Source organism: Stomoxys calcitrans, chromosome 2, assembly GCF_963082655.1.
Source record: "Stomoxys calcitrans chromosome 2, idStoCalc2.1, whole genome shotgun sequence".
NCBI classification, from domain to species: domain Eukaryota; kingdom Metazoa; phylum Arthropoda; class Insecta; order Diptera; family Muscidae; genus Stomoxys; species Stomoxys calcitrans.
Genome location: NC_081553.1, coordinates 49911959 through 49923240, shown reverse-complemented (window position 1 = coordinate 49923240; position 11282 = coordinate 49911959). Strand labels below are relative to the sequence as shown.

Genomic DNA, 11282 nt, shown 5'->3' with positions numbered 1-11282 from the left:
CTTAAGCTTCCTATGATTAATTGTAGCCTTCTTTATTAGTTCAAAACATCAATGTATGTAGTTTCACATATGTATGTGTAGGTGTGACAAGTGTTAAGTAATATTCTGTGTATATATTATTGAGCGTTATACATAAATGTGTAAACTCGTCTGTGATGACATAAAGATTATTTTTGTTCCAAAGTTTTAATATTTCTAACCAACTAACCACTTTGCTTCAACTTCCTCATAATCCTTTTGCCATATAGTTCACATATGAAAACCACAATGCTGCACGAATAGCCCACCGACAACACGAGAAGCATAGCATTCAGGCTATTCACATTGTATCCCTCTTCTAGCTCAACATCTCTTGGCTTTTTCTCTTCGCGTATATAGTCCATTTTGCCAAAACGTTTAGCCCTACGAAAGAGATGCTCCTTGTGATGATAATACATGCCACTCTCGCGTATGCGTAGCATAAACATTTTCAACAACTCCGTAAAATGGCTATCGGCACGCAATTGCATCTGAAAGGGATAGGAGCCATGGCAAATGTCCAAGAGGATAAAACGCTTGGGGTTCAAATATTTCTGCTGCTCAATGATGACATCGAACTCCTCGACGGAGACAAAAAATATAAAGGCAGGGTTGAGAACACCTCGATTGAGATTGATTTCCTCCTGCGTTGCATTCACCATGCGCTTCTGGTCGAAATTGTTGTTGTGGAATTGTTCCATAAATAAAGTCTTTTCGAAATTATTTACCATCAGGGAGGCGCTGCTTGACAGAAAATCATCCATTTGCATGGTGGGAGTTTTCAAATAACTACTCGTCACCATGGAGGTCAAATTCGTGGAGAGCATCTGGGCCAGATAGAAACCTCCAAATCTCAAGACAAAATAAATGCAAAGCAAACGCAGAAACATCAAGGCCGAAGTCTGTTTCCACGTAGGCAAACGCATGGATGGCATGGGCAGGGCCAAAATGATGGTTAACAGCAATAGGAAATGATTTTGCATATTTGGTAAAAGCACAGAGTTGTTGCTATCCCGGCGTCCTGGCCTACGAGCCAAATACACATAGAGAAACATAATGACTTCCAGCAGGCCAAAGCATATGCATACTGCCAACCACAAGGGCCATTGAATCAGAATAAAATTACTTGGCTCCCTGGGAGGCAGGGGCATCATGACACAGCGCGATGTAGTTATAAATGGGTAACTATAGTCCAGATCCATTTGCACAAACATAGACACCAAGTGAGGACTTAGTTCTATTTGACCGCTCAACAGTAGATCACTCAACATTGTCATATCCAAATAATTGGATTTTTCCGAATCGGAATACAAAGGATACACCTTAAACGAGACATTTAGGCGTTGCATAAACTCTGACACTATCCAGCCACTCATGTCATCCATTTTATATTTTTGAGTATTCTCATCCACATACCAGAAGGTGTAGGGCAAATGGGTTTGTATGGGCATGTTGACGGCATAACCATTGAAATTTTGTATGCCCTTATAGCGAGGGAACATTTTGGAGTATAGCTCGCCACTGACATTGATGATACTCAATGTGGGATATGGATACATGGTCAGCAAATCTCCTCCATTGACTATGACCAAAGGCCTACGCATTTGATATTTCCACAATTGCCCAAAGAATCTTTGCAGCTCCGTTGAATGTATCAAAATTTCCACATAGAAGATGCTAAAGCAAGTTCTACGATGGCGTGTGGCATTAACCGTGGCCTGCAACACATCATCATATATGCTGTGCATCAGCGTCAAGACCAAAGAGTTGGAGCTAAAATATTTATCCTCATAGAAACGCATTACAATGTGTTGATCACTCACTGCAAGGTGGGGCCTTTGGCCAAAGTAGGTCTCATTTCGATGCAATTCCTCCAGAATATTTCTTATGAAACGTTTGTGGGCTATTTCAGCATTGTACAGAATGTAAATTGAGGACATATTCCAATATGCTCCTAAATTATTGATTAAATGTTTAAGGGATTTAGGAGATAAATATTTTCTCGAATGCTTTTTGGTCGAGCCTATTTGAAGTAGTAGGAACGCCATAAAAGCGAATAACTTCCAATTCATTTTGAAATCACAGCGATGAAGGCGTTGTACTGGCTTAGCTATAAACTCACTTTTAAATTATTGGATGGGTCATTCCAAATCCCTGGCCTTGGTTTTCTTTTTAAACGCATGCATCTTGTTTGTGCTTTGAAAATAGCCCTAAATTATCTCTGAGGCTCTTGGGATTTATTGTGGTAGTATGGAAGTGGCCTGATGTTTTAGATTGAAGATTACAATGTATTTAAGGTTACGACCACGTCGGTGATACCTCTCGACCTGTATATGTGCACATGCATGTATGAGTCATACTCCAAATAAGTTCGAGAAAACAAGTAAAAGTGTGCTAAGTTCTGCTGGGCCGAATCTTATAAACCCTCCACCATTGATCGTATTTGTCGAGTTCTTTGCGCGGTCTTTATAGGCAAACAGAATGTATAAGAATTTTTATGCTATTGGAGATATATCGAGTTATAGTCCGATTCGGACCATAAGTGAATTAAATGTTGAAGACCACAGTTAGATAAGAATTGCGCCTTGTAGGAGCTTAAGAAGCATAATCGGGCGATCGGTTTCTATGGGAGGCATATCAGGCTGTAGATCGATTAACACCATATTGGACATGCATGTTGAAGGTCATGATAGAAACCTTTGTTCAAAATGTCGACCAAATCGGATGAGAGTTACACCCTCTAGTGGGTCAAGAAGTCAAGATCCAAAATCGGTTTATATGGCAGCAATATCAGGTTATGTCCCATTTCAACCATACTTAACGCAGTTGTTGAAAGTCATAACGAAAAATGTCATTGAAAATTCCAGAAAAATCGTATAAGAATTGCGCCCTCTTGAGACCTTAGAAGTCAAGATCCAAGATCGGTTTACATGGGAGCTATATCAGTTTATGTACCTATTTGAACCATGCTAAGCACAGTTGTTGAAAACCATAACAGAGCACGTCATGCAAAATTTCAGCCAAATGAGATGAGTATGCAAAATTTCAAGCAAATAGGATGAGAATTGCGCCCTCTAGAGGCTCAAGAAGTCAAGATCCCAGATCGGTTTATATGGCAGTTATATCAGGTTATTGACCGATTTGAATCAAACTTAGCACAGTTGTTGAAAACCATAACAGAGCACGTCATGCAAAATTTAAGCCAAATGGGATGAGTATGCAAAATTTCGGCCAAATGGGATGAGACTGGCGCCTTCTAGAGGCTCAAGAAGTCAAGATCCCAGATCGGTTTATATGGGAGCTAAATCAGGTTATAGAACGATTTGAACATTACTAAGCACAGTTGTTGAAAACCATAACAGAGCACGTCATGCAAAATTTAAGCCAAATGGGATGAGTATGCAAAATTTCAGCCAAATGGGATAAGACTGGCGCCTTCTAGAGGCTCAAGAAGTCAAGATCCCAGATCGGTTTATGTGGGAGCTAAATCAGGTTATAGAACGATTTGAACATTACTAAGCACAGATGTTGAAAGTCATAACAGAACACGTCATGCAAAATTTCAGCCAAATGGGAAGAGAATTGTGCCCTCTATTGGTTCAAGAAGTCAAGATACAAGATCGGTTTATATGACAGCTATATCAGGTTATAGACCGATTTAAACCGTACCTAGCATGGACCAAATCGGTCCATGTTTTGATATGCTTCCACATAAACCGATCTTGGGTCTTGACTTTTCTAGAGGTCGCAATTCTTATATCATTTGTCTGAAATTTGGCATAAAATGTTTGTTATGACTTCCAACAACTGTGCTAGGTATGGTTCGAATCGGTCTATAACCTAATAAAGCTGTCATATAAACCGATCTAGAATCTTGACTTCTTGAGCCACAAGAGGACGCAATTCCTATCCGATTTCGCTGAAATTTTGCTTGAGGTGTTTTGTTATGACTTTCAACAACTGTGCTAAAATTGGTTTAAATCAATTCATAATCTGATATAGCTGCCACATAAACCGATCTTAAATCTTGACTTCTTGAGCCTCTAGGAGGCGCAATTCCTATTCGATTTCACTGAAATTTTGCTTGAGGTGTTTCGTTATGACTTCTAACAACTGTGCTGGGTATGGTTTAAATCGGTCTATAAGCTGAGATAGCTGTCATATAAACCGATCTGGGGTTTTGACTTCTTGAATATGTAGAGGGCGCAATTCCTATTCAATCCGGCTGAAATTTAGCATGACGTGTTTCGTTATGACTTTCAACAATTGCGCTAAGTATGAATCAAATCGGTTCATGTTTTAATATAGCTGACATATAAACCGATCTTGAATCTTTACTTTTTATACCCACCACCGTAGGATAGGGTGTATATTCATTTATTCATTCTGTTTGCAAGAGATCGAAATATAAATTTCTGACCCTACATATTTCGGATCGTCGTAAAATTCTAAGACAATTTAACGATATCCGTATGTCTATCCATCCGTATGTTGTAATCACTCTAGAGCCTTCAAAATCTGAGATATTGAGCTTAAATTTGGCACAGATACGTCTTTTTGATGCACGCTGTTTAAGTTCTTGAATGGGCCAAATCGGACCATATTTGGATATAGCTGCTATATACACCGATTTTTCGATAAAGGTTCTAATGCCTATAAAAACTTTATTTTTCATCTGATTTCGCTGCAATTTAACACTGTGTTATTTTAAGCCTTCCGACATCTGACCCCAAAAAACTTTATTTTTTAGTCGATTTCGTTAAAATTTGAAACAGTGAGTTATTTTTAGGCTCCTGACTCCCGACCTAAATATCTAAATATCTCCCGATAAAGGGTCTGAAGGCCATAAAAGCTTTATTTATTACCAGATTTCCCTGAATCCAAAAACTATGGGTTATTTTAATCCTCCCGTCATTTGGCCCAAATATCGTTCAGATCGGACTATATTTAGATATAGTTGTCATATAGACCGATCTCCCGATAAAGGGTCTGAAGGCCATAAAAATTTTATTTTTTATCCGCTGAAATTTGGAATAGTTCGTAGTTTTAAGCCTCCCAACATCTGACCTAAATATGGCACAGATCGGACTATATTTGGATATAGCTGTCATATAGACCGATCTGCCAATAAGGGGTCTGAAGCCAATAAAAGCTTTATGTATAACCCGATTTCGCTGAAATGTGAAACAGTGAGTAGATTAAGACCTCCCAACATCCGACCTAAATATGGTTCTGATCGGACTATATTTAGATATAGCTGCCATATAAACCAATCTGCCGATAAGTGGACTGATTCATCCGATTTTGCTGAAATTTAAAACAGTTGGTTATTTTAAACCTCCCGAAAACTGACCTATATATGGTTCAAATCGGACTATATTTAGATATAGCTGCCACATAGACCCATCTGCCGATAAGGGATCTGAAGCCAATTATAGCTTTATGTATTACCCGATTTCGCTGAAATTTTAAACAGTTAGTAATTTAGGACTTTACAACATCCGACCTAAATATGATGCAGATCGGACTATATTTTGATATAGCTGCCATATAGACCGATCTGCCGATAAGGGAACTGAAGCCCATAAAAGCTTTATTTATTACCCGATTTCACTGAAATTTTAATCAGTGAGTTTTTCTGAGCCTCCCGATATCCGACCTTAATATGGTTCAGATCGGTTTATAATTGGATATATAAGACCAATATTTGGTTCTACAAAATTGAATAGTGACTTAGATATAAAGGGGATTTTTTTGAGGTTTGGATTTTCATGCATTAGTATTTGACAGATCACGTGGGATTTCAGACATGGTGTCAAAGAGAAAGATGCTCAGTATGCCTTGACATTTCATCATGAATAGACTTACTAACGAGCAACGCTTGCAAATCATTGAATTTTATTACCAAAATCAGTGTTCGGTTCGAAATGTGTTCATTCACCGTGACGTTGCGTCCAACGGCATCTTTGAAAAAATACGGTCCAATGATTCCACCAGCGTACAAACCACACCAAACAGTGCATTTTTTGGGATGCATGGGCAGTTCTTGAACGGCTTCTGGTTGCTCTTCACTCCAAATGCGGCAATTTTGCTTATTTACGTAGCCATTCAACCAGAAATGAGCCTCATCGCTGAACAAAATTTGTCAAAATTTGAACACATTTCGAACCGAACACTGATTTTGGTAATAAAATTCAATGATTTGCAAGCGTTGCTCGTTAGTAAGTCTATTCATGATGAAATGTCAAAGCATACTGAGCATCTTTCTCTTTGACACCATGTCTGAAATCCCACGTGATCTGTCAAATACTAATGCATGAAAATCCTAACCTCAAAAAAATCACCCTTTATTAGACAATGGACATTGAGCCGTGCCGAATTTGAGTGCATCAGTTATCCAATTTTCACCGGATTGTGACGAAAGGGGATTTACATATATACCCGAGGTGGGGTGTATCCTCCTCGGTTTTATACCCACCGGCCGAAACCGAGGTTGTTATTACTTTCATCAACTGTGCTAGATATGGTTTAAATCGGTATCAAGACCTGGGATCTTGACTTCTTGAGCCTCTAGAGGGTGTTATTATTTTCCGATTTGGCTGAAATTTTGTGCAACGGCTTCTCCCATGACCTTCCACATACTTTTTAAATATTTTCTGAAGCTGTCTATAGCCTGATACAGCTAATATATAAGCCGATCTCCCTACATTACTTCTTGAGTCCCCAAAGGGCGCAATTTTTATTTGAATTGACTGAAATTCAGATCTGTTTCGGACTGTATTCTCATTCTTACGTACCACCTCCATTAGGAGACAAATATGCTACCCGTGTGTAGACAAATCTTAATGTTGTATATGCAATACCTTTTGGACTGTTATCGCAGGGACCATCCATCATCATCGTCTTCTGGATAAATATTCACCGCCCAGAGTGGATCTTCATGATTCAGAGCAAGAGGTTCAGCGCTTGAAGAGAGAAGCGGGTCTAGACAACATTCATACAGACGAGGTAGCAGATGCGCTCAATATATACCGGGTGTAATGTAATACTTGGAGAACGACTGCCACTCATCGCACCTGAAAAAACTGACCTCACCCGGAAAACCAAAGTAGTTCTGGCTCAGTTACGATTCTCAATTACATCTCCTAGAGATAAAGGATTGATGGCAACTTGCAGGATGTGTGTTCGATGGTGACCTGGAACACACATCACCTGTTTAACTGTCCAGCCGGATCCACTCATCTCAGACCCAGATCCTTCTGGTCTCACCCCACCTGAGTTGCAGAGTTCCTGGATTTGGATATTCAACAGAACCAAGTAGACAAAAGATATAACACAACACATTGCTACAACAACAACAACAATATATGCCAGAGGTGGTGTGAATTCAATATTCGACCAGGTTGAACTTATTGTCTTATTTAAAAGTAAGTAAGGATCATGGTCCATCGTAACGAAGAGGTTAGCCTGACAGGAGCATCAGAAACATTTTCAGCGGTGGTATCCCCTCCTAATGCTGGCGACATTTGTGAGGTTCTATGCCATGTAAAAGCTTCTCCCCAAAGAGGTGTGGCTCTGCGGCACGCCGTTCGGACTCGGCTGTAAAAAGGAGGCCCCTTATCATAGAGCTTAAAATTGAATCATTGATTTGTGAGAAGTTTGCCCCAGTTCCTTAATGGAATGTTCATGGGCAAAATGGCAAAGGATGGTTTTATGTAAATAACACAAGAAAGATCAGGTGGTGGGAGACATCTCGAAACATGTTGTCACAGATTTTAGAATGAGCACAGAAGATCGAGGAGCTTGGAACTCTATTCTACGTTCGGTTAATGGGACAAAAGTTCTGTCATAGCCAATTCATGTAAGAGCAAAGTGAAATAATTCCTAATTACGATAAGCATTTTTCAAAGTGCGGGGAATGGACCGAGAAGCCAATCGATAAGCATTTAATTTGTTGGAGACCACACTAAGTAACAAAGTTGGTTTGACTTTATCCTCTGTTTGAAGTCTATAATAGTTATATTGGTATACCCATAACCCTTGCATGATACAGAAAATTCGACCTGGCCGAAAGTAGTTCCTCCAATAATTTATTTGCTGTGATTTCACATGGGATACTCATATGCCATGTTTTGTTGCATCGTACAATATGTGCAATAATTTAGCTTATTGTAATGTAAACCAAGAGTATACCTTCCTTAAAGCGAAAGGTGGCGCACAATGGGAGTATATGAATAAAAAGCCATGAATATATCGGAAGATTTTATGGAGAATGGTTATAAAGGAAGACTTCCCAGGGTATTGGAAAATGATAGCATCCAGAAAGTTGCAATAATTTCATAAGCAAATACATGAAGAGGGCAATTATTTGTGGCTACAGCAATATGTAGTAATGTCGTGCGTCCTTGAATTCCTTTTGAGTATTTTTCCATAAAACACTAAATTAGATTAACATAAAAGGTTTAGAGGGTGACAACGTTTTTCTTGGAAAAAAAATATTTAAAAAAGTTGACCATAAAAATTCTATTAAGGAACAGGAATAAAATATGGATATTAAGAAACTTATGCTAATTTCCTTTATCCTCACCATGAGCGAATATAGAGGCCTTAGTAGAAATATTCCGAGTGCTTTGGAAAATATCCTAACGAACATCAATGATGTGGGGAGTAAAGAATCTACTGAGGTGAATGATGAAGCTGCAACCCCAACTCTATTTCATCGTTCGCCTTACCTGCCAAAACTTTTGAATACCATAGCCGAATATTGGAATATAACATCACTGTATATCATCTACAATAACAGACTAATCACCCATCATCCATATCAAGATTTTCTGGAAGAACTTTGTGCGAATGCTAGCTACCTGGGACAACTACCAAGAATGGCAATAAGTAGTCAACACATCAAAAGTCGGTTGATTATGGATAATGGTTTTCGCGAATCTTCTTTGGTCTTAACCCTAATGCATAGTACCCATGACAGAGTGTTGGAGACGACTGCCTATGCAACACGCTTTAAAAGATCCTGTTTTACCATCTATCTCATGCACCTATTTGCCATATCTACGGAGGATATGAATTCTCTGTTTGAAAAGTTATGGCGTTATCAATTGCGTCGTCCTTTGGTAATATCAAATGGAGGCGATTTCTTCACCATGGACCCATACCCCAAATTGAGAATTGTGAATGTCACCAATGAAAATGTAACGCAGTATTTCCCCAAGGTGGCTAATATACGAGATTTTAAAGGTTACACTTTAAATATTCCAGTGCAAGCTGATGTACCCTATACTTTGCTCTATAAGAATCCAACAACTTCAGAGTATGAAATGGATGGCATTGGAGGATGGATAGTTAAGGAACTTATGAGGCGACTAAATGTTACCTTGAATGTGTATCCCTTAAATTGGAGTAACTCCAACTATTTGTATATCACTCACATTCACAAAATGCTATTGAGTGGAGAGATTGAGTTAAGTCCCCACATGTTCACCACCGTAGTTTCAAGGGATCTGGACTATTCTTATCCCTATGTGGCCAGCTCTCTATGTGTTATGGCCCCAGTGCCTAAGAGGGAGAGTATAAATCTATTGGGATTTTTCGATTATACTTTGTGCTTGTTTTTGCTGTTGATGGTGGTTGCCAATGAGATTATTTGGAAATTATATTGGCATTATCTTCCCAGGATGCATCTTTCCAGACCCTTTCTGCCTTATTGTTCTTTGTATGTGATTTTGGTATTTCTGGGAATTCCATTGCCAACGTGGCGTATACGCCCCATAAGGAGCTTACGTTTGTGCGGCTTTCTTAGAATTTTGCTGTTTTTTTTTATCCTAACATACTGTGGCATGTATATATCCCAAATATTCTCCTCCAACCTTAGCTCATATCTGACAGCGAGTTATTTGAGGGGTCCTTCGTTTCAGTTGAACAATATATTCGAAAGCGAAGTGCCTTTGATGCTGAGTTCCTACATGGCAAATACTTTGAGGGAACTTTACAATCTCACCGAAGCTGATATGTACAAATATTTTGTTGTAGCCTCGTGGGATGTCATTGAATACCATCGAGTTGCCCTCAATGCATCCTACATGTATTTGGTGCCTTCTCCAATATTCGAATTAATCGCCGAGCAGCAACGTTACTTGGATCCCAAACGCTTTGTCACTACACAGATATGCTATGGCACGTTTCCTTATCAAATGCAGCTGCGTGCCGATAGTCACTTTACAGATTTGTTGTATGAATTTATACTTCATCTGCGTGAGAGTGACCTTCACATCTATTTGAAGACAGATTTGCTACAGCGTGCCCGTAAATTTGGAAATTTCAATTACATACGAGATGAGAAGTCCTCGGAGTCCTCTTACGGAATGACTTTCACCTTTAATACATTAACGGTGATGATTTTTGTTCTGGCTGTGGGCTATTCATGCAGTTTGGTCGCTTTCGTGTGGGAATGGTATGGTCAACGGATTTGTCAGATTTGGGACAAGAAAAGGTGTAAACTTATGCTACGAAAGTAAAGTATTGGATGAGAGAAATATTTGTTTTGAGATTCTATATAAATAGAATTTATGAATGTTTGTATTTGAAAATAATTCACCGCACAGATTCAAGATATTTGTATGCACCTTCACATTTTTTTCTTCATTGTAAGTTTAAATGTTATAAAATAAAATATCAACTAAATTTTTAATTTCGTGTTAAATTTGTCTATTCAGAATTTTTAAACCCCCCACCATAGGATGGGGGTATACTATTTTCGTCATTCCGTTTGTAACACTACGAAATATGTGTCTAAGACCCCATAAATTACCCATATTCAGTAGGTCAGTTGAGATTGTAATAGGCCACATCGGTCCATGTTTTGATATAACTGCCATTTAAACCGATCTTGGATCTTGACCATATAGACCGATTCGCCGATTTAGGGTCTTAGGCCCATAAAAGCCACATTTATTATCCGATATTACTGAAATTTGGGATAGTGAGTTGTGTTAGGCCAGCCGACATGCTTCTTCAATTTGGCCCAGATCGGTTCAGATTTGGATATAGCTGCCATATAGACTGATCTCCCGATTTAAGGTGTTGGGCCCATAAAAGGCGAATTTATTACTCGATTTCGCTAAAATTAGCCACAGTAAGCTGTGTTAGACCCTTCAACATCCGTGTTTAATATGGTTCCCATCGGTTTATATTTCGACATATTACTTATTTGGGTATTTATAATTTTGTAGATATCTTGGGTATTAAAACATTTT

At 38.8% G+C, this 11282-nt stretch overlaps 2 protein-coding genes across 2 annotated transcripts; one reads left to right on the top strand and one right to left on the bottom strand.

Moving 5' to 3' along the window:
- Positions 1-203: 203 nt before the first annotated feature.
- On the bottom strand, positions 204-2090 carry LOC131994657 (uncharacterized). The gene has a single exon (XM_059361438.1). The coding sequence runs from the start codon at positions 2088-2090 to the stop codon at positions 204-206; it is 1887 nt and encodes a 628-aa protein (XP_059217421.1).
- Positions 2091-8564: 6474 nt separating this feature from the next.
- LOC131994656 (uncharacterized) lies at positions 8565-10544 on the top strand. Its single transcript, XM_059361437.1, has one exon. It carries the CDS (start codon positions 8565-8567, stop codon positions 10542-10544), a length of 1980 nt encoding a protein of 659 aa, XP_059217420.1.
- The last annotated feature ends 738 nt before the right edge of the window (positions 10545-11282 follow it).